Source organism: Pseudorasbora parva, chromosome 7, assembly GCF_024679245.1.
Source record: "Pseudorasbora parva isolate DD20220531a chromosome 7, ASM2467924v1, whole genome shotgun sequence".
Taxonomy (NCBI): Eukaryota; Metazoa; Chordata; class Actinopteri; order Cypriniformes; family Gobionidae; genus Pseudorasbora; species Pseudorasbora parva.
In genome coordinates this window covers 37,156,638-37,181,710 of record NC_090178.1, presented here as the reverse complement: position 1 = coordinate 37,181,710, position 25,073 = coordinate 37,156,638, and the positions used below count along the sequence as shown (strand labels likewise).

Here is a 25,073-nt window from a genome sequence, read left to right as displayed (position 1 = left end):
CTGACAAACCATGTGCAAATTACTATAAGTCAAAACCATTGCTGAGTATTTTCTACTTAAAAGTCCAGTGGACCAAAGTCTCAAAATCATGTTTTGAAATCGCTGGTGTTTCTGACATCACAAACAACCTTGTTACCAATCACGTCAATTTGCGTTCAGGCTTTAGCATATCATTACTATCCTGCGAAACATACCGGTATTTTTTTCTGTTGATATGAACAGACTGAATGGCGAACGGCAACATGGTTTGTGTATCATTAGCAACACATTATTAGCTGTTCGTTAATGTAGTCAAGCAAAAGGTTAATCATATCAATTACCATTATGTAACCGACGTTGTAAAGATCGATACCTTTTGTGGGTCTCTGAAGCGCTGTGGGTGAGTGGATTTGTAATTTGCGTATTCATGAATCTGCATATACTACAGCTGGTGTGTAGATGTGCATTCAAGCTATTTTATACGTTTTTGTTTGTTTTTTTTCACAGGAAAATGTCGTTTTGGTGATCAAAGATGAGTTTTAGTCAGTTTAGAGTACTAAACTTGTGTTTACAATTTGTTTGTGTTTACAATATACAAGTTTGTATATTGTATTTTCAGTTGGTAAAACCACAGCAACATTTTTGGTCTGAAATTGTAGACTATGAAAAATTTGACCCTGATTCTTCCTCTCTGCTTAAATTCTCATCCACACACATTCCAGAGCTGGGGCTGAGGTTGTACATGTGTGTGTCTGTGGCCAGACGAGAGCTACTCCTCCCTGCAGAAGCAGCTTCGAGTGGACTGCTGTTTATACTGTTTCCATGTAGATCTGTCACAACCATTCATCATTTGTTCTGAATAATAATATTAAAAAAAAGTATCACTTTTTGTTGTGTAGCAACTTTTTTTTTTTTTCATTTCAGCCTTCAAAGTCAAAATGCACTGTTTTGATTTGTTTTAGCTGTACCAATACCACATACCACATATGATTAGCGTAAATGTGTCATCTTAAAAACAACCCATTCAGGAAGTGATGCAGTGTATACAGTGATTCATGTGATCTCTTGCAGAATGTGTATGTGAACATCAGTCGGATCATGTCCGTGGGGAACAGGCTGCTGGAGTCGGGTCACTATGCAACCCAGCAGATTCAGCAGATCTCAGGTCAGCTGGAGCAGGAATGGAAAGCGTTCGCAGCCGCGCTGGACGAGAGGAGTGCTTTACTGGAGATGTCTGCTAACTTCCACCAGAAAACTGACCAGGTGAGAGTGTATATATATAAGGGGTGACCCCTAATAGTCGAAGATTCGATGCATCGATATGCAGGACTGGATTCGACCACTGATCTCATGGTCGAATCTTCACAGGTGTTATGCAACGAGGATCATACCATTTTGGCTATAAAGGGGTGCTCAATATCAGTGTTATAAAGACGTGTCGTGGTGCTGAGCGATCGCCCCTTTACTGACTGAGCACTGAGCTTCGCACCGGACGCACTGCGCCTTTAAAATTCGAACACATATACACAGACGGCGGCATTCAATTAAATGTATATTTCCCTCAAATCGTGAATGTATTGATTTCACCCTGTGCTACAACATACACTCATCGTGCAGCTCTTCTGTCAGAAGTCAATTCAAAATTGACCTCGTGTGTTTATAATGTTCACGTCTGCCTGGTGTGAGATAAGTTACCTGAGACACGCCGCTGAGCTTCAATCCGGTGTGCGACCCCCTTTAGGCACAATCGGCTTAAGAACGTGCATATAAACGCACTCAAAGTGTTCATTTCCTCTCTAGGCAGGTATTTTTGTAGGTTTATTTATCAAAATGTTATTATATATATATATATATATAAAATAACATTTTGATAAATAAACCTACAAAAGTACCTGCCTATATATATATTTATTTGTGTGATGTTCTGTGTTTCGATCGCGGCTTTTAAATGTTATGAGAGAACGGTTACGAATGTGTAGTGTAGCCTAGTTCTGATCACTTTATTAAAAGTGGTGGCTGTGTACCATGTGTAAAGTAAAATACAAATAGTCTTAGCCTCCTGCTGACTAGTGTCCTGCCCTTCCCAACCCGTTTATACCGTTTATTTTTTTACGGTCTATGGTTTACACACACATAGATGATTCAACCATAGAGAGATTAGAAAATTCTGATTCGAATGTGTAAATCCTTAGTCGGGGACACCCCTTATATATATATATATATATATATATATATATATATATATATATATATATATATATATATATATATATAATATACTTTTTTTTAAAGCTACACTGTGTGATATTTTCCCTTATCTAGCGGTGAAAAGGGTATATGACCATCCAGTGAATATTAGTTTCTGTTCCTCTCATTTTCTGATTTCGTTTTAACTCCTACGGTGGCCGATTTAGTCCAAGATTAACATGGCAATCCCCCTCTTCACATTTGATACGGTGCCATCGAGTGTTAAATCGCAAAAGGTGAAGCTTGAATTTATGGGTATGTCCCTCTTTGGCTAATGTACTTTCAAGATGGAGGGGCAACATGGCGACCGGCATTCAAACCCCTCACCTGTATGTATTTTCAATGGAATATTATAAACTTACGAGAATACTTTATTATGTGAAAGAAGTAAATATACATCAATGAGCACATATATTTTTAAAATAACTAAGTGTTTTTAGCTAAGAATAAACTAAAAAAGTTAGCTTTAATATCATAACTTAAATATTATCTCATAATTTGGCAGCAGGTGGTATGGATTTCACTTTAAGACCTGACACAAGGATCTTATATAATGTTACACATGTTTTCTTTCTCAACTGTTTATGTTGACTTAAAACATAACTGTGTTTACGTGAATACTCGCCAAGAACTGCATTTTGACATGAGAGTATTTTGTGTGTATTGCAATCCCATGGTGTAATTCAAGCCCTTTAATGCCAACAATATTCGTCCGGAGAAAATTAAATGAGTGATTGAGCTGATTGAGCCAATTTGAGTTGCTGAGTATGTTTGTATTCTAGAAAGGTCTTCCAGATTTTAGAGAATGATGTGTTTGTTATGCTTCACTTTTAAAGTTGTTACACTTTTTATGACTGAATCATTTGTGATTGTTCAAAGAATTTTTACTTGAGTACTACAGATAGGCCTGTGGGTGGGAAAAAGGATAAATTAAATCCATTCCTTTTATCTTTATGTCCTTTATCTTTCTCTTTGAGCGTTTATTATCTGCTGTCAGCATCAATATTAGACTGACAAGGCACGCATTAAGCTTTTATTTTGCTCCCAATGAGACAGGGCAATAATAGACTGTATATTGTACAGACAAATTGTATTTTTTAATATTTTATTTTTACCTTTTTAAGATGAAGCATATTATAGTAATCGTATATCTATAAAATGTCTATTTTCTAGTATATGAGCAACATGGACTCATGGTGTAAGGCCTGTGGAGAAGGAGAGCTTCCTTCTGAGCTGCAGGACCTGGAAGACACCATCCACCACCACCAGGGTCTCTATGAACACATCACCGCTGCCTATTCTGAAGTATGAATCTCTTATACATTACAAGAAAAACTATGCTCTGCAATAAAAGTTTTTTGCTTGTGTTTGTGAATGTTTTGCTGCTGCAGAGCAAATTTGCTCCTGCCAATAGATACACAGACATGCTGCTGTGAGCGTGTAAGATATGCTGCTGCTGCATACATAAATCCCATAGAAGATCTAGAAAGATTCACATCCGTAATGCAAGCATCGAAAATACATTTCATAAATAGCAAAAACTGCGACTTTATTCAGCATTGTCTTCTCTTCCGCGTTTGTTTTCAAACCTCAAATAAAGATTCAAATGGTCATGAATCAGCGTATTGATTCATGAATCGGATCGCCAATGTCATGTGATTTCAGCAGTTTGGCACGCGATCCGAATCATGAATCAATACGCTGATTCATGACTGTTTGAATCTTTATTTGAGGTTTGAAAACAAACCCGGAAGAGAAGACAATGCTGAATAAAGTCGTAGTTTTTGTTATTTTTGGACCAAAATGTATTTTCGATGCTTCAAGAGATTCTAAGTAACTAACTGATGTCACATATGGACGACTTTGATGATGTTTTTATTCCCTTTCTGGACATGGACAGTGTGCATACACTTAGATACGCTGTCTGACCAAATATAAAATATCTTAAACTGTGTTCTGAAGATGAACGGAGGTCTTACGGGTGTGAAACAACATTAGGGTGAGTCATTAAAGAGGGGGTGAAACACTCAGTTTCAGTCAGTGTCATGTCAATCTTGAGTACCTATAGAGTAGCATTGCATCCTGCATATCTCCGAAAAGTCTTTATTTTTTTTATAATTATATAAGAAAGATGCGCTGTTCCGAGTCTTTCCGAAAAAAGCTGAGCGGGTGGGGGCGTATCGTGTGAGCGGAGCTAAATAATGACGTGTGCGCGCCGCTGCTATTGTGTTGAGTGCGTTGTAAAGCTGTGTCATCCCTAACAGCGGGAAAAAACTTTATTCAAAATAAAAATATGGCTTTTAATCAGATACAGCCATACATCTATGATCCGGAATCAGACCCAGAGGCTGAAGTTGAACAGGAGCAGCAGCAAAAAACGACTAGAGCAGGACGTCTCTATGTGGTACAAGTTATACACTAACTATATAATATGCTTAGCGACTTGTGTTATCTACATATTTATACTTGAATTATATCGTCGTATTTTTGTCTTTGAAGGTGTACATGTGGGAAGTGCAGTTGTGCACGTGTGTGTGTGTGTGTGTGTTTACGCATGGTTTGTGTAGACAATTGTAACGTTAGTAAGCGGACTGGTTTTGCACGGCAGGCTAGTGTTTACATAGAAAGACACGGAATAGTAGCGCATTTGAATGAAGAAGCGTGCTTATTTAGTTCAACATATTTCCCCACTCTTTGTGTATTGTTGTTTGGAGTGCTTTTACAATACACAAACATAAAGTTACACATATAGTGGCCAGCTAAACAAATGTACACGCACTACATTTGAAGCAGTCTTACTCACCGCCTGCGGTTCTAACGTTGGGACCTTTATCGTTGGGACTGCTCCATCCTTCAGCATTAGGCGATCGGAAAATCCGGCGTCGAGCTGGGCCTTGTTTATGAAACAGTTGGCACCGAAATGCAGCGAACAGACATAAACCTTTGCGCAACTCAGTTGCTGATCCGGAAAAGCAAATTCCATCCACTGTTGCCTTAACGTGGGGTTTTTTGGCAATCTGTACAGGACTGTCTTGGTCTGGCAACCAAAAACGCACTTTTTTGGTGACATTGTTAATTTCTTGAAGTCACATCACCTGTGCAGCGCAGCCTACGAGCCAGCGCTTTGATGGGCGTAGCCTGTTGCTTTCGCTCTTTCTCTCTCACGCTCTTCCGGTAGAATTGTCCGTATGGCCCATACAAGGAAATTCCGACCTTTTAACGTCAAGTGGACCCATGATCGCAAAAAACTTGCCGAAACGTATGACTAACCGGAAGTAGTATTTTTGGCAAAGAAATACTCCCATCAAACGTCCACCTTAACTTTTGAAACTTTGTCTATGTTTAGTATGGGATTCCAAGTCTTTAACAGTGTAAAAAAGATCAGTTTGCATGAAACAGCATTTCACCCCCCCTTTAATGACATCAATATCATTTTTGGGTGAACTATCCCTTTAAATTTTGGGGAAAATATTGGTAAACCGATATATCGTTCGATCACTACTTTGTAGTTAATTATGTGATTGCTCACATATTGTTTGAGAAGGACCTATCGGCAGTAGGTAGGATTTCTTCTGTCTATAAGATATTTAGGTGTTGATGTGTATTTCCTGTACATCCTTTAGGTAAGCCAGGATGGCAAAGCCCTACTAGATAAGCTACAGCGCCCTTTGACCCCAGGCAGTGCTGATTCGTTGACGGCATCGGCCAATTACTCTAAGGCAGTACACCACGTCCTGGATATTATTCATGAGGTTTTGCACCACCAGAGGCAGCTGGAGAACATTTGGCAACACCGCAAACTCCGTCTTCACCAAAGGCTACAGCTCTGCGTATTCCAACAGGATGTCCAGCAGGTCAGACTCTTATTCTTAACTAACAATACTTCATACACACTACCTCAAATACTGTTGGTACGGATTCAGTGAGATTCATTTTTTTTATCATTCTTATTTGGGAAGTGAGAGATGTGCAGATTGGATGAGGTGTCAGAGCGTTTCACTAGACATCTGTGCAGATTTTTTTTTTCTTTTTCACTCTCGCCCACTTCCCACAAGTTTCATCCACCACATGGCTTCTCTCACTCAATTGATGTCCGATTCCCACAGTTGCACATAATTTTCCCCATTGAACCAAAAAAGGACATGTATGTACAGTATGTACAAGGCATATATAATGTTATGCCTGATCGGTGTATACTGTATATATACAGTATACACCGATCAGGCATAACATTATAACCACTGACAGGTGTAGTAATTAACACTGATCATTCTGATTTAAGTGAATATTGTCATCAAATTTGTGTTAGAAGCAGGAAAAAATGGCCAAGTGTAAGAATTTCCCAAGAATGGCCAAGTGTAAGAAGGGCCAAATTTAGATAGCTAGACGACTGGGTCAGAGCATCTCCAAAACTTCAGCTTTTGTGGGTTGTTCCCGGTCTGCAGTGGTCAGTATCTATCAAAAGCGGCCCAATATATGAAATAGAAAAAATATTATTATTGAATTTTATTAATATTTTACAATATTTCCATTTTTACAATATTTTTGATCAAATAAATGCAGCCTCCGTGGGCATAAGAGACTTGACAAAATGGCCTACCTTAAAGTTTTGAACATTATATGCTGTATATCATGAAATAAAACTTAAACAATTTCCATTCAAACATTATTGATAAGCCAGTTTAAAATTTTAATTATGCTTGAATGAATGAAATATTACAGTGTTATTGACCGTGAAACAAACAAAAAACATCCTTAATATAATTTGATCTTACAAAACACAAACTGATTACAGAGTTTGTCTATGAATATACATTTGACATTGTGACATTAAAATGAGTCCTGCTCATAAATGAGGTGCATCTGGTTGAATCTCTTCTTCTCTTTGTCTGAATATCTTTATTGAAAAATGGCATCATCTGAATGCCTGTGAGGCATCGTTATGTTGAATATAAAGTGAGTTCTTGTCTGTTTAAAATAGGATTTCACTGCTCAGTTGAGGATTGAATATAAATCGGAAAGGGAGATTTTAGGCACTACTGCATTAAATTGTAAAGGGACTGTTCAGTAAAAAAAAGAAAATCTGGCCATTACTCATTCGCATTCATGTTGTTCCAAACCTGTTTGCTGTTAAAAAAAGAGAGATTTTTTTAAAGAATCTCCACATATAAAAAGGATAAAATGCACCAAAAATTTGATTCAAATAAGCAAATGAGTCTATGATTGGATCATTATTGCAGTGATTATTATGTTTCTAGCCTGTTATATGTGTGGCAACAGTTCTTCCAACCTTAATTGATGGAGTGGGTAGTTATAAAATATAAAAACCTTCACATTTTGAATATTTACTGCAGTATGTAACTGAGTTTCTCTGTACGAGCGGCTTTGGTTTGTTTCCATTTCTCCTCGAGAGGCTGCGCGATTGTCAACAGCGCAACCGTCAGTTCATACATTTTTATCCATTAATTATCCAAACAACCCTTAATCTAGAGCCCTGAAACTGATCAGAAAATGTAACGAAACGTTGTAGAAATGTAGTGGAGTAGAAAGTAAAATATTTGCTGCAAAATGTAACAAAGTAAAAGTAAAAAGTATGCACTATTGATTCTACTTAAAGGCACAATATGTAATGTTTCAGCATTAAAAATAGAAAAGATCACTATATCTATATTTTTTAAAGTTGTGTGTTTACATTATCCCGACAGTTCCAATTAACTTCTAAATCCAGAGAAATTAATATTTTAATTCGAAGACACGGACCGTGTCTTTATTTCCGTTATGTCGGCCGTCTTTCACGTCATATCCACGTTTCCGTCTTGCTTCCAGCGGAACTCGGCGGAACCGCCAAACTCAAAGAGGAACACTGACAGACAGTATAAGGGGAACCCCCGTATAAAAAAGTCTGTATGATAATGGATCATGACTACTCTTTGCCTGTACGTTTTGCCAGCTCAAAGCGCAAACGTACGGGTGAAAAAAAATGACCCGAGAAGATTTTGGGACAGTAGAAGAAGCAAGAGACGTGTAAACCTTAAGCCTTTGAAAGATGGCGAAATCTTCGTGACAAGCTCGGACTGCAGAGAGATGCTGATCTCGCTTTGGTTTTAATAAACAGGTAATTTAAGTAACCATTCAGCTAACATAATAATCATATAATCATAACGTGCTGTATGTTTGCATATTGCATAGCGATCTTGACCACATTGAGACGTGTTTAGCTGAATACGTATACATTTTGTATTGCATCGGCTTTTCAAACAGGCGGATTCTGTGTTTTTGGAGACTGAAACTGAGACTTTTTAAAACTGATTCAAAAGTATATTTCTATCCGTATATTTGGTGACACGATGATGTCATGTGTAAAACGCAGATGGACTAGCTATTATTGGTTTTATATGTAGCTGGAGAAAGTAACGTTAGCTTCATAAGGTAATATGCCACTATCTTGGTCAATTAATATAAGGTGACCGTCACTTTTATCATATGTTAATACTAGCTACATATAATATCGATTTAATAATGATCTACTTATTCATATATCTCTGAGTTCCAAAATAAATGTTTATTAGAATGATTGATGAACGTGGGGAGCGACACAGCGCGTGTTCCAATGAACCACGTAACGTTATTGCTGGTGCTGGTTCTCTGATTTACTATGTTTTATGTTGGTAATGATAAACTAAATTGAAATGTATTTCCTTATTGAACAGTTGATATACAGAATGTTCGACAATCGCGGATGCCATGTCAACATATCTATAATTTGAGTAACTCAAATTATGAAGCACGGTTAATATGTCAACATAGCCTACCAACTTATAGGTATGTTGACATAGCGACCGCCCGCACAACATTCTGTCTCACACATTAGCTAACATTACTGATAAGTTTGTTAAGTAACGGTAGCTCGCTGCTATTTCATTAGATTGACATTATATAAAGTGAAAAGCCGTAACTAAACTTAACAATAATAGAGATGTAATATAACAATTACCTTGTCAGTGAACATGTTTTCTGCTGGAGATGCCAGATTCGCTGGTTGACAGTGGCAATAATGACAACAACTCCCATGAGCCTACTCACTTTCCCGACGTCATCAAAGTACGTCTGTTGTTATTATTTTGAATGAGTGACCCCTAGTGGCCAAAAGTTGCATACTGCACGTTTAAGTAACGTACAGATACGTGAAAAATGTACTTAAGTAAAGTAACGAAGTATTTGTACTTCGTTACATTCCACCACTGTCTATAAACTATAATACTGATCTGCCAACAATGTCGCTATATGATAAATTAAAATAAGCTGATAACATCACTGTTTTCTCCAGTACGACTGTACAGCCAAATCTAAACTTGTTGCAATAATGTCCTGTTTGACACTGTGAAGCTGCTTTGACACAAGCGTGATTGTAAAAGCGCTGTTTAAATAAAGTTGATTGATTGATTGAATGATTGATTGACTCACCCTAATGTCGCTCCACACCCGTAAGACCTCCAATCATCTTCAGAAAACAGTTTAAGATATTTTATATTTAGTCCGAGAGCGTATGGAAGTGTATGCACACTATACTGTCAATGTCCAGAAATGGGATAAAAACATCATCAAAGTAGTCCATATGTGACATCAGTTAGTTAATTAGAATCTCTTGAAGCATCGAAAATACATTTTGGTCCAAAAATAACAAAAACTACGACTTTAAAGCATTGAAAAGCATTGTCTGAGCACTACGACTGAAAAGCATTGTCTTCTTTTCCTTGTTTGTGTTCAATCCTCAAATAAAGTTTAAAACGGTTTTGAATCAGTGAATCGATCAATGATTTGGATTGCCAATGTCACGTGATTTCAGCAGTTTGGCAGTTTGGCACGCGATCCGAATCATTGATCAATTCACTGATTCACAACCGTTTGAATCTTTATTTGAGGATTGAACACAAACAAGGAAGAGAAGACAATGCTGAATAAAGTCGTAATTTTTGTTATTTTTGGACCAAAATGTATTTTCGATGCTTCAAGAGATTCTAATTAACTAACTGATGTCACATATGGACTACTTTGATTATGTTTTTATTCCCTTTCTGGACATGGACAGTATAGTGTGCATACACTTCCATACGCTCTTGGACTAAATATAAAAGTTCTTAAACTGTGTTCTGAAGATGAACGGAGGTCTTACGGTTGTGGAACGACATTAGGGTGAGTCATTAATGACAAAAAATTGCATTTTTGAGTGACCTATCCCTTTAAGTTCAAGCAGGATATATAAAATATAAAAAACATTTTGGCTATCTGTCTTCATTAGTGTAACAATTCACTGCTCTCAGTGGTTATATAGGAAACACTACAAATCTTTAGGTGACAAAAAACTCTCCCAACATCCAACTGCGTCTCTATCTTTCACTTTCTCTCACACACAGTCTGCCCCACACTGTTCCCATTTTTTTTTTATTTTTTTTACTTAGTCTTTTTCTTTAAGACGCATTCAGTATCAGTTGTCATGGTAACCGTGTTCAGCAGCCTCATTATTTTGAGGGTTTGCCCCATAAAATGATGCAGGCATAGGGGACCTCTAAACCTTCCAGACATCCACGTGAGCAGGAGACTCAACATCTGCACGACAAATGATTTCTTCTAATCACACACACGTGCACATGTGCTGACAGATGCCACCACACACGCATCTCTGAATGTGGCACATTGAGCCAGATCAAAGGTGGCGTAATGAAATATGCATGAGTAGACGCCGTGTGTTTCGTGCTGTGACGTCTTTTGACACAGGTAGAAAGCTTTCATACTTGGATATGAGGCGTCTGTCTTAGCAGCTCCAGATTGCAGATAAACATTTTAATACTCACTTAAACGCATTTTCAATATGTTTTTATCTGTAAAATCTTGCATATGCATTTAGACCCTCATACAAACATTTGAGAAACAACAGATACCTACCTTATTAGTCAAATATTCAGAAAACACACAATTTTTGTACTCCGACAACGGCATCAGAGCAGACACTCGCTTAATCTGCAGGATGACCTCACTGTGCGTATGGTGCTGATGTTTATAGAGGTGTTGAGCTGTCGCAGTGACTCCTGCTGCTTTGAGATGCCCCCTGGTGGTTTTACACTAGAAACGCAGTTGAAATCTTTTACACTTAGGAATTTGATTGATGCCTTTATCCAAAGCAAGACACAGTGCACTTAAAGTATACTTTTTATTTTATTTATTAATTTATTACATATTTTATTATCATATTGTGTATTTCCAGGCAGGTAATCAAACTTGTGATGTTGGTACAGCTAGGAACGTTCTAAGTTACAGGAACTCTTATGGTGATGATACATGGTGCAGCTTTTTGAGCGATGTTTCCATCAATGGGCAACCAGGTGAGACACAGGACCCACGACTGATTAAAAAGTGCGCAAGCAACATCGCTCTACAACATTGCTCAAAAAAGTTGCCTTGTTTATCATCACCTTTACAAAACTGCAACAGTAAAACAGCCACAAACTAGTTTTAGCATCTACTGACATCGTAAAAGAAATGAAAGGAAATGACTACGATTCCTGAGATTCCTCCTCTGAAATTTAATTCAGCTAGAAATTTCTAGAAAGTTCTGTATATTTTACAATGGCATTTAATCATAAATGGCTGGAAACTGAATGGAATATTAATTTGAAAGGTTCCCACAGTCAAAGAAAACCTGGGAAAAGCACCCTAGAATTGCAATGTTTTTTTTATTTTTTATCCTAATCCTAGTCTCAAGCAGCTGGAAAAGTCACACAAAACCTGAAAATGTGTTAAAATAGAACGAGGCCCTGAAAAGTTATGGAAATTGATTTAACCTTAAAAAGTCATGGGCATTTCTGTAGAGAATATGTCCATCATACAAAAATTGCTTTATACAATGACTTAAAAATCCACATCCTATAATAATGAAAGACCTTAAAAGAAATCAAAGAATTTAATTGGTCAAAGGGCGTGAAAGCTGGAGGGAGATTCATGCTATGTTAATTTTATTGTTCAGAATTAACCAAATCATGCCTTCTTCCAAAACATGTTTTCTCCTACCCTGATTCACTGTGCTAAGCCTATTATAAGTGTTTATATTTTAGACCAGTCTGAATGGTTTTCTTGGGAAAATGCTAACATACTTCACTCGCCCGTGCTTCTCGTCATATCCGTAAATACTGAAAAGTTGCTCCGTCTACTTTGATGCGTGTATGATGTGGGAGTGGTTAGTTGTCACGTGAGTGCGAAAGGTTGACATGGAGGAGCTAAATCTCGAACCTCCAGGTAATCACCCGTTTTTTTGTCTGCTAACAAAAAGAACAGAACAGAGCTTGTAATAAAACAAGAATTAACACTGGCTTGGCTTTTCGTTGATGTCGACAACTGAGGGTTTTGAAATGTTGTAAAAGCGACACAGAGATGATGTTTTTATTACTTAAAGGTGCACTATGCAACTTTCCGTCCACTGGAGGGCGCCTATTCAAAACAAATGCATAGTTTGATGACGCAAAGTTTGAGCGCAATATCTTGGGACATGTGGTCTTCACCTCACAGCCGGTGGAAAATAGTGCTGTGTTCCACTCCACTTTAAGACACGCACTTCCCTAAGCACTTCCCCTTGGGGGAATCCCCGCCGCCATTTTGAAGTGCGTTCCACTTCGTGAAGTGGACAAGGGAAGTTTATATGGACAGACCCTTGCTCCCTCGATTTTGACCGAGTGAGCTAGTCTACTTCATTTGGACACTTCAGGTATCTTCATATACCACAGTGCAACGCGATTGTGACGTCACCACATATCGCGTTTAATTTACCCCACCACAAACAACTCTATGATATTTTTAAAAACATTTACAACAACCCAAACACATCCATATACATATAGAATGCTGCATTAAACAATTTCGTAAAGGAAAAAAAAAAAAAAAAAATCAACTCCAAAGTGGATTCCAAGTGATCAAGGGCTTAGGGTGCTCCAGTTCAGTCCATTGCAAAGTTTCCGTCAGTAGTGGGCACTCATGCAACGTAAGCAATGACGCACATCCGAGTGAACGAGACGGAGGGAAGTTAGTGAGTGAAGGGCATGATAAAAACGAACTGGAACGCAGCATAGGACTCGGGCGGAAATCACGTTCATGCATGGGGTTATTAACGTTACTGTAGTGTAAAGCAGAGCAGGACCGAGTATTGTGGACCTGAGCACAGCTGCTGGAGCGATTGTTATACAAATACCCGCCTCGCAAATACCGGGACTTTTATTATGACGGGACGGGACACATTCCACTTTATTCAGCATTGTCTTCTCTTCCGGATTTGTTTTCAATCCTCCAATAAAGATTCAAACAGCTATGAATCAGCGTATTGATTCATGATTTGGATTGCGTGTCAAACTGCCAAACTGCTGAAATCACGTGACATTGGCGATCCGAATCATGAATCAATACGCTGATTCACAAACATTTAAATCTTTATTTGAGGTTTGAAAACAAACGCGCAATAGAAGACAATGCTGAATAAAGTCGTAGTTTTTGTTATTTTTGGACCAAAATGTATTTTCGATGCTTCAAGAGATTCTAACTAACTAACTGATGTCACATATGGACAACTTTGATGATGTTTTTATTCCCTTTCTGGACATGGACAGTATAGTGTGCATACACTTAGATACCCTGTCGGACTAAATATAAAATATCTTAAACTGTGTTCTGAAGATGAAAGGAGGTCTTACGGGTGTGGAACAACATTAGGGTGAGTTATTAATGACATCAATTTCATTTTTGGGTGAACTAACCCTTTAATGGGTAAGGTATTTTATTGAATAGATAAATTGCCATTTGAAGCGCTCTAACAGAGTTCATTGTAAAGCATTATCTATTGTGAAGGGTCATATTCATTCACAAAGTCACGCAGAGGAGAAGCACAACCAATATAATGGTCTTCCACAAAATGCAAGATGTTTTTTAACCACTAGAGGGCACATAAAGTTATATAGTGTACCTTTAATTTATTTCAAAATATTAGTTTTATAATGTTTTGTGTATTTTCACATTTGTGTTGACAATCTTCAGCTGAAATATCTGTATAATATCAAGATTTATTTTGAATTACTTTTTATGACACAGGTAGTGGTTATTTTGACCATCTTAGCAAAATGTGGTTATGTTCTTCTTTGTGAATGTCTTCTCACAGGTTCTAGATTGGATTGAAAACCATGGTGAGGCGTTCTTGAGTAAGCACACAGGAGTGGGGAAGTCTCTGCACAGGGCTCGAGCATTACAGAAACGTCATGAGGACTTTGAAGAAGTGGCTCAGGTAAGGAGGAACAGATGTAAGAGCATCGCCTTGGCTGCTGTCCATCTGGCTATCTACAGTTCTCCTCCCAGAACTATTTAGGCCACCTGAGAAATTAGTCAAATGCATATTAACTTCCAAACCGCTGCGCGTTTCTCAGAACACCTACACGAATGCAGACAAACTCCTGGAGGCGGCAGAGCAGCTGGCTCAGACAGGCGAGTGTGACCCTGAGGAGATCTACCAGGCCGCACACCAGCTGGAGGACCGTATCCAGGATTTCGTAAGACGCGTTGAACAGCGCAAAGTCCTGCTCGACATGTCTGTGGCCTTCCACACTCACAGCAAAGAGGTAAGTCTTGGAAGAGAGTAAGAGTGGGTTGTGGATATGTGTGTGTTATTCCTGTATTATACTAGATATAAATGTGTTCCAGAATGTAATTTAACATTCACAGTGTTTCCTTAAACAAAAAATACAGGACAAGTTTAAAAAAGCTTCAATAATTCATGGTATATTGGTTATTATGGATGCCACAATTCTTAAAGGTCCCGCTCTTCGCGTGTTTTCGAAGCTTTGATTATGTAAAAAAAAAACGTATTTTTCACACAATTCACTTATCTCTACAGCGCTGTTTTCTCTGTCCTAAAAACGGCCTGATGATTTCCCTGTTCTATGAAGTCCCTCCTTCAGAAACACGTAACGAGTTCTGATTGGGCCAGCGCTTCCCGTGTTGTGATTGGACAGCAGCTTAGCGCACTTTGCCAGGAAAGGTCCCGCCTCTTACCATAACGGGGAGATGCAAGCGCTGAATGCGCGCTCTTCTCCACGTGGGAGAGCAACAAGACCATGCCCCCTATTTTGCGTTTACTTGTGGGCGGAGGGTTAGTCAACAAACAGTTCTAGTGACGTCATTCCTGAAGGAAGTGCAGGGGTGTAGTCCAAACCGGCCGTTCACTGTAGGCTTTGAAAGGGAACTTCTGGTAAATAAAATATCTCGCTTGGCAACTTTGAGCTTCATAATTTTACAGGAATTATTTATGCTCTAACAGCAACATTTCACACTAACTAAAGTTTGAAAGATGGAATCGCGAAGAACGGGACCTTTAAAGGGACAGTTGACCTCTAAAATGATGCCATTATTTACTCCCTCTAATATTGTTCCTAATCTGTATTAATTTCTCGATGACAGAGTTTTCATTTTTGATTGAACTATCCCTTTAATGTTAATACAACAACAAATGACAAAGAGAAAATCTCCAACTGCTCTTGACTGAAAAACTAATACAGTAGCTTAGAATCAATGTATATTTTACTGTGAAGTCTATGTAGTGTTTTATTTTTACATTTATTCATTCAATTTGACACTTAAATGCTGCTGTACAGCTCTGAGCTGCCAGTGTAAATCGGTGTAATATATATATATATATATATATATATATATATATATATATATATATATATATATATATATATATATATATATATATATATATATATATATATATATATATTATACAGTACACTAGGAATGTGTGCAAGGTTTTTTTAAGTAAAGTTCTAAGTTTAAGTAAGGTATTATTAAGTAATTATTTTAAGTAAAAAATAAAGAAAGGGTATTGCAATCAATGTTTTTTTTTTCTCCTTAACCTCTTGCTGTTCCTATCACTTAAGAATAGAATAGCAAAAAAAACGAACCAAACCGAAAACCGTGGTTAAAAACTGAGGTATGTATTGAACCGTGGACTAACTGTATTGTATATCCCTAGTGGTTATCATTGGCTATCAGTGGTTATGCAAATTTTAAACATGATCTTTGCTGCAGCTAGCATTTTATTTTGACCTCAAATATTTATCCTTTATATACTTATAAATACTGAACTCTTTCATGTATATTCCACAAACAGTGAATGATAATGAGTAAACAGTGTGTACATCATTCATGACATACGAACAAACAATGCTCTCTTTAATGTCTCCATATGGCGTAATGTTAGCCATCTGCTAACCGTTTATGCAGACATCTTTGTTTCTGAGAGTGTGTTTTATTATACCGGGATGAGTAATGATAAAGGGTAAAAGGCTGGAGTTTTGGAAAAAGAGAAAGGTGGAGATGGAAAAAGACAATGGGGAGGTGTGGAAAGACGGAGCAAGGCCTGCAGTGGCAAGAGATGTACTCTTTGACATGCCAACACAGGCAGATGGCTAATCCTGTGAGCTCACACAAGACGATGGCCATTCACAGGAAATAACAACACCAGCCGTTCAGTGGCAGCCTAAATGCGTCTGGCTGTTTGCATTATCATGTTTGTGCATTTAGATATTTTTATTTTAGAACAGTTGTTATTTGTTTCCACACAGGTCACTGATTGAAACATTTTGACGTTTCTAATTTGATTGACTGATACTGATGGTATTCTTTTGCAGCTGTGGACTTGGTTGGAGGAACTTCAGAAGGAGTTGCTGGATGATGTTTATGCTGAGTCAGTCGAGGCGGTGCAGGAACTGATCAAACGTTTTGGTCAGCAGCAGCAAACCACCCTGCAGGTCACCGTCAATGTCATTAAAGAAGGAGAGGATCTCATCCAGCAGCTCAGGTACTGGCCAATGAGAAAACATCAGTTAGGTGGAAGAAAGTGACATTCACAACACATATGCACATCATGTAATGGCCACGGCATCCCACTGACGTCTGTTGTATTCATTTTAATTACTAAACTTTAACCCCACAGATGCTTTTTCCATTTTTGTGATTTTTTAAAATTTATTATTTAGTCACTTTTTGAAACGTTGTGGGGATCGAAAACCAATGCAGGTTTTTCAGGTTTTATTAATAGAGCAAATTTAGCAGACTGCAAAACAATGCACATCACAAACAATAACAACTTACAAATCTGTAACTACAATTTATCTTATTTTGAAGAAACTGGTGAAACCCCAGTAAATCTGTTACTTGAACATGTCCATTATTCAGTTCTATATCTACAGAGATTCCACAGTCTGCCCAAAAATTAAAATGTTGAATTTTGTTGATGACGCATCAATGTTGATGTTTTTTCAACATTGTACTTTTCATACAGTTATTTGTCAAATGTAATGTTTAATTACTGTATTTTCTAGTAACCTTGTGTTATATTTTATGTTTTTTACAACATTGTTTCAATGTATTATTATCATTATTATTTATTTTTTATTGAAATGCCACATGACATTATTTCGACCACGTTTCAGTGCTAAAGTTGGTCACATGCCAGCTGGGATAGTAAAATGAACCACCTGACCTACTCTGTGGTGCACGTACAAAATTACACAGACATTTAGACATCTGCTCATTAAGTCAAGTCAAATATGATTTGTATAATGCTTTTCATAATCCATTGTTTCGAAACAGCTTTACAGAAAATCATGATGTTAATATTTATAATATCTTACTATACTTATGTCTTATAGTCTTATTTAGCATATTGTAGCTGGGTGATAATAGTTACATTTTTTAAATATATAAACAAGCAGCTGAGATTTATGTGAGGAAACTGCATGTATATGGGTATATATAAAATATAAGTTGGATATACCTTCAGTATAGATTCCATGTTATTTATAGAGCATTTTTTTTTTTTCCGTTTCATTTCTACACTGAAGAAGAGCATATATCAAGCAAGTGAGAAAAAAAATTGCTCTGTGGAAAAAAATTATGGTCTAAAGGGGATACTTTATATTTTGCAATAATCAAGCAGAGGTTATTAAATATAAAAATTTGCAATTCCAAATTTACACAATGTTGCATACACTCTGACACTAATTTAGACTTCTGTCTTTAAAGATATATTTTCAGTATTATAAGAAATTAGAGCTGCAACATCTAATATAAAATACAGTAACACACTCACACACTTAATTGACCCATCTCCTAACATGCAGAGACTAATTAAACTGCAGCAATTAGACGCTTCATTGAAGTTGTGAGGTATACTTTCTGCTGCAGAACTTGTCTCTCATACTTATACATGCTCTTCTTTCTGACTGCAGAGATTCTGCAATCTCCAGCAATAAGACTCCCCATAACAGCTCAATGGCTCACATTGAGAGTGTTCTGCAGCAACTGGACGAGGCCCAGGCTCAGATGGAGGAGCTGTTTCAGGAACGCAAAATCAAACTAGAGCTTTTCCTCCAGCTCAGGATCTTTGAACGAGATGCCATTGATGTGAGTCCACACTTTACACCATGTCTGACAGTCCATTCCCAAATGACAACCGACTGATTTTGTTGGATTAATGGTTCTCAACAGTCAAGACAAGTGGTTCTCAATTGATGTGTTGAAGGCATTGGTGGAAAATTATCAAGATTCATTGAGGGAAATTGGGAGAGATGTCAGGAGGCTTTTTTTTTCATCATCATTCTTAAAACTTTAAGATGTTTTGAAAATCTGAATGAATAGCAGAAGCTCAGATACATATTGCCAAAAACAAATATAGACAATTATCAAGATTAGCTGATCTACGCTCAAGCACTGCAGAAGTCACCTTTATTTATATAGCGTTTTATACAATAAAGATTGTTTCAAAGCACCTTTAAAGGGATAAACAGGAAAATAATGATGCAAACCGTGCTCAATTCTGCTAGCCTGACAAGTGAGACCCACATCAAGATGTTTGGTCTGGAAACTCACCATTGACAGCTCAATCCGAGGGGCGGGATAAACGGTTGTCTTTCAAACTCCCTCTGCACGCAATAGGATAGCGCTACAACCAACCAAAGCAACAAAGGTGAAGCAGAGCTCGCTGACAGATTAAACTTTCGCCGTATACATTCGGCAAAACTCAGAACACATCTTCCCTTCTTAAGAATGACTTCAGTGCCGTTCTTTGTTCTTTTCTCAGAGAAAAGCTTAACTCCAAATCTTCCAGAGTCGCGGTCAAAGCTGATTCGAAGGACCGTCGTTCGCTAGTTTCTGTGTTCGCAACTCGGCCGCCATTATGTTAAGCCCCGCCCACCGACTCTGTACACAATGTGATTGGCCCGACCAGAGTTTGGTTTTTACAGCTCAGGAGTGTATTGAGAGTTGCTAGACGATACTCGCGGCAGATTTTGCTGCTGCTAGGGTGCGTCTAGATTTCTAGGCTACAATTCTGCTATAAAGCAGTTCTAAAAAAAGATAATGTCATTGTGGACAGTTCAGTGTTGATTTAGTTCAGCTTAATAACTGATCATCAAATATGAAATTAGTTAAATTCAACTATAAATGAGCTTGAAAACGATGTCATTGTCCAGCTCAGCTCAGCGCAGTTCTCATCTAAAAGTGTCAGTACAGTCAAATCAATTATATTGCTGAATATTACGTGTCCACCAACTCCCAAACCTTGGAAGAAACTAGGCTCAGTTGAGGGACTAGTTCTCCTCTGGCCAAATGAACCAACACAGTGTGGTTATGATTCCAGTCAGGTTGATCACAAGTCACATTGTGGATTGATATCATTCAGAATGTTTTATCAAGTTCCTTCTACTTAGAGATTAGGATACATAACCCCAGCATGTGGTGGAGAGTCGAAGCTGGCCATAGGGGTCCGTGCAGAGGAATTGTGTGGTTCTTGTGGTCTTTGCTGAGGATCTGTGCCAATGGCTGTTGTTTTTGACAAGGTCTTCACAGGGGATCTGTCTCGTAGTCATGGTCTCCACTTACATTCAGGGCTGACGTCACTAGATGCAGGTCCTCCATCTGATTTGGATATGGACTGGATCTGGTTTAGTATGGTAATCTCGGAATAAGGATGACACAGAGAGACTTATTTAAGCATAGATGCCATTATTCTTAAGATGTTACATTGGGTTTTATGGGAAGTTTCACCGTCTGGTTGACCTAATTTGTGTGGCCTAATAATAATAAAAATAATAATAATTAAAAAAATTGAATTACAGAAATGTGAAAATGTGTTATGTGTGTAGGTTAGAGCGATGGGTTTAAAATGACAGAATGTGTCTGCCTCCCAAACAACACTAGGAAGACTGTTTCAGAGTTTGAATGCTAAATAGGAAAAGGATCTAACGCCCACAGTTGATTTTGATATTCTAGGTACTATCAGCTAGACAGAATTTTGACACCAAAATAAATGTAAAGAACTGTAGGGGCTAGGTACCAAGGCTCAATTACCAATGGGCTAAAACATTCACAGCTTTGTAAGTAATCAGCAGGATTTTAAGAACCAGCCTAATATGGTCATTCTTTCTGGTGCTAGTGAGAACTCAAGCTGCTGCATTTTGGCCCAGCTGGAGTTTTTTTATTAAGCATACAGCGCAAACACCCAGTAAAGCATTACAATGATCTAGCCTTGAGGTCATGAACACATGAATTAACTTTTCTGCATCTCACATTGAGAGCATTTGTCATAATTTAAATATATTTTTAAGATGGAAAAATTTGATTTTATAGAAATTTGGCTTTCAAATAAAAGATTGCTATCAAATATCTAATCCAGGTTACTAACTGATAAAGACTTAACAGAGCAGCCATCAAATGAGAGTATTCTTGGTTCCTGTGTGTTTTGGTCCAATAATTGAAACAAATTTAGTAGTAGGAAATGTCAAGTCATCTAATTTTTATATCGACTATGCATTCTGTTAGTTTTTTGAATTGGTAATTGGTAATGCCATGTTTCCAAATGATATCACCCAAGCATAGCATGTACAGGATGAAAAGCAACGGTCCTAGTACTGTGCCTTTTGGTACTCCATATTGTATTCCATGTAAATGATGCAACAATTTACTTAATTTACTGCAACAAATTGATAACAGATAAGTACGACTTGCCAATTTAATTCCACTAACATATTTTTGAGTCTACTCAAAAGAATTTTGCAGCCGATTGTAGCACAAGTCTAGGGCCGTGTCTCAAAAACCAAGTACATGAACTTCAGACTTGCGTCCTTGTTAGTTCAGACTTGCCAAGTTCGACTCAGGAAAACAAACGGAACAGCAGTGTTCTTGATCACTCACCTCGTTCTGGCTAATCCGGTTATCTCTGTATGTATAATTCAGGCTACAATAAAACGAAATATGTTATAAAACACCACTCTGCCTCTTTTTGTTTTCATTAAAAAAATCTTAAACATATTAATAGCCACACAAATGTAGTCCGGGCAACGCATATAATGATTATCTTCACTGCATATATTTATGGCAAAACTAAATATAAAACACAACCCTGCCTCTTTTCGTTAACATTTAAAGAAATAATACAACTATTAATATGTGGTTCATGCAATATGTGTGCATATATTATCCTCACTGTAATAATATTAAATATGACATAAACACAATACCTAGTCTCTTTTTGTTAAATATCAGTTTTAATGATCAAAGAAATAAATGAAACTTCACTTTGCCCTCAGCCAAAATAAATAGCCAGGCAACAAATTATAGATTCATGAGACCAAAGATCCCCAAATATAGATATACACAAGACACATTATATCTCATGTTTAACTACAGACATCAGAGTCAGGTGCAAACATTAGAAGGTCTAGCCAAGGAAAGGCTGCTCTCTCCGGGGTTAATGAGCGCTGAGCGCCCAGTGGTTTCAGAAAACTCAAACAAATTTTAATAGGTGCTCTCTTTATAAATAAACCACAGATTTGAGCTTTAAACAAGTACATTCTCGCCTGAAAAAGTCTTAAAACTACATTTTGTGACAATAACAGTAGTATTATAAAATGACATGGGTTTTCTCATCCATTACTGATGCTTGTTGGTTGGGGCAAGATGCATTCTGAGATGTATTTATCCACACAAGTTACCTGTCAATGCATCCTCGATAAAAGGGATGGATCAAGGAGACATCCGGGGATTTGAACTGTAATTGGCTAGACGTGAACTTCGAATTGGAACAGTACTTGGGCAGAGACTGATGATGATTCACAAGTCCATAAGAACACAAGTACAGACAAGAAAACAGCCTAGATAATGATCTGATGGCACCACTCTGCTGCAGAATTTCAATGCCATCAACATCAATTCCATGTGACAATATTAAGTCTAAAGTATGATTACAACGACACATGTTCTAACTCCAACAGTTTAGGATGTCTATATTTTACATTATCTCCATGGATAAAAGCACAATCAATTAAGACTTTATTCAACTCAGAGTTACCTTTGCATTTTTGGACATGTCTATTTTTTTATGGACTTGGAACAACCACAGCTCACATCTACATTTGGGTACATAACTCAAACAACTTACTATTTTGGTGCAAAATTTATTTGTCAACGAGTGATATTTACAAACCAAAATGTTAAAATTTTATCCTGTCATGTTGATCATTTTGCATATTACTTAGCCAGTGCAGTTTATAATTAAAAAAACTAAAGTGTTCATTTTCAGAACCTATTTGTTTATGATAATATTTTGGGCTCAGATATTTTTTCCCTCATATCCACCAGTCAGCCCTTTGTGATTACAAGAGTTTGAAGTTTCAGTACTGTGTCAATTGTGAGGTAGAAGGCTATATATGACGTGTTGCCTCTTATATCATTCCCGTCCGTTTTGATCTGATCAAAAGAACAGAGTTCTAAAAGACAAAATCCATTGATCTTAGAGAATCTGATCAGAAGCCTTGAGCAAAGATAAAGCCATCATGGATGCTTTTCTCACAGCCTTCACCATGAGTCATGGAGGTTTATGCCTCTGGATGTGTGAAAATGAGTCACATTTTTGTCAAAAGAGTGTTTAAATAACCCACAGCTTTATCTAATCAATATCACTTTCACAGTTGCTCTATATCAAATCTCTTAAGTTCAACATGAAACAACCTATTCAATAATTGTGGAGCCACTTTATATTAACTTCATGTTTCTCAATACACAAGCAAAAAAGGCATTAGATTATCTCACCCAAAATGAAAAGCTGTGTATTTACACTTCATACTTATGAAAGGGTACAAACTACTTTCCCTTTGAAACAACATGCATTGAACAGTCATGCACAAGAAGTTCAGAAACCTATTTAAAGGGTTGAGGAATTGAGAAACCAACTTTCCCTTGAGCCTTTGATATATAAAAGGTCATGGTAATATAAGAATATCCTGTAAGTTCTTGTTAGTCAAAGAAAAGCTTTTATAGACACTAGGCCCAGAAAGTGACAGCTCTCAAATCAATGACGTATTATAAGGGGGAAGCGCCACCTTTACAGATAAATGTGTACGCCTGCTTCTCTAGCCCCGCCCGCCCTCGACTCGTGGAGCTAAATGAGCAATAAACATGCCGAAGATAGCAAGAGTTTGTGCGAGCGCTTTTTAATGTTTTTTTCCCGATAAGGTTGATCTTATTCGGTCAAAGATTGCGCCAATCGAGAATGTTGTAGCCGACATAATGAATCGGCTTCATTATCAGAGTAAATTTGAATTGATTACATTAGCTCAGTTGGTAAACATAATTTTGCACTTAAAACCAACAACCTCACTTTATGATGTTCTCCTGTCGCGATTGTTTAAACATGTTTTAGATACAATTGGTCCCAGTATATTAGTAATTATTAACAGTAGTTTATTTTATGGTATTGTACCACTAGGGTTTAAGCATGCTGTTATTGAACCAGTCCTAAAGAAAATGAATTCGGATTCTCAGGATTTAAAAAATGTCAGGCCTATTTCTAAATTGCCTTTTATAAATAAGATTTTAGAGAAAGTTGTTCATAATCAACTTCTTGATTTCTTGATTGGAAATAACATAACGGATACTTTTCAGTCTGGATTTAGGACCAAACATAGCACAGAATCAGCATTATAAGTATTGATTTCTGGGAAAAGTGTTGCCTTAAATGATGTTAGATTTAAGTGCAGCCTTTGATACGTTCATCATGTGACTTTAATAGAACGCCTCAGAGATTACGTAGGGATCAATGGTGTAGCCCTTGACTGGTTTTTGTCTTACCTGCATGACAGGACATGCGCTGTTAAAATTGGAAACTATGTTTCTGCTTCTGTGACTATCTCTTGGGGTGTTCCTCGGGGATCAATTCTTGGTCCGACTTGATTTTATTTTACATGTTACCCCTGGGGTAAATTTTTTTGGCAATGCAATGTTAACTATCACTTGTAATCTCTGGTTGCTCGTCTACAGTATGTCCAAAATGCTGCAGTGAGAATTCTAACAAAAACCAAGAAATGGGATCCCATAACACATGCATTATTATCTCTTCACTGGTTACCGATACAATACAGAAAGCAGTACAAGTTATTCCTGTTTGTTTACAAAGCATTACATGATCAGGCTCCTGAGTACATAAAGTACATGTTGATCAACTGCTCCTCGCTTTCAAAACCCCCTCTTGCCCTCCGCCATTAAACTTTCAGTTACGGTGTGAGGACACGCCTTCTGGGAGGGGGGAGAGATGTCATTTTTATGAACCGTTCTATTTTTTCCCTTTAGTTCGGGCTTCCAGCACTGTTTAATTTCAGTTTTCTTGGTTATTTCCTCATTTGTTTGTATAGTTACATATTAGTTCCACCTGTGTCTCGTTATGTTCATCATGTATTCTCCCTGTTTTGTTCCATTCCCTG

The 25,073-nt window shown here is 37.5% G+C and overlaps 1 protein-coding gene across 5 annotated transcripts in view; it reads left to right on the top strand.

The window, feature by feature from the left end:
- Positions 1-25,073, top strand: part of triob (trio Rho guanine nucleotide exchange factor b) — a 209,461-nt gene that overhangs the window by 108,085 nt on the left and 76,303 nt on the right. For all 5 annotated transcript variants that reach the window (XM_067449222.1, XM_067449218.1, XM_067449219.1 and 2 more), the window contains 7 exons: positions 1,051-1,242; positions 3,400-3,531; positions 5,850-6,080; positions 14,420-14,542; positions 14,682-14,873; positions 16,947-17,116; positions 18,549-18,723. In XM_067449222.1, coding sequence (XP_067305323.1) covers positions 1,051-1,242; positions 3,400-3,531; positions 5,850-6,080; positions 14,420-14,542; positions 14,682-14,873; positions 16,947-17,116; positions 18,549-18,723 — 1,215 coding nt within the window. The remainder of the gene's footprint in view (positions 1-1,050; positions 1,243-3,399; positions 3,532-5,849; positions 6,081-14,419; positions 14,543-14,681; positions 14,874-16,946; positions 17,117-18,548; positions 18,724-25,073) is intronic.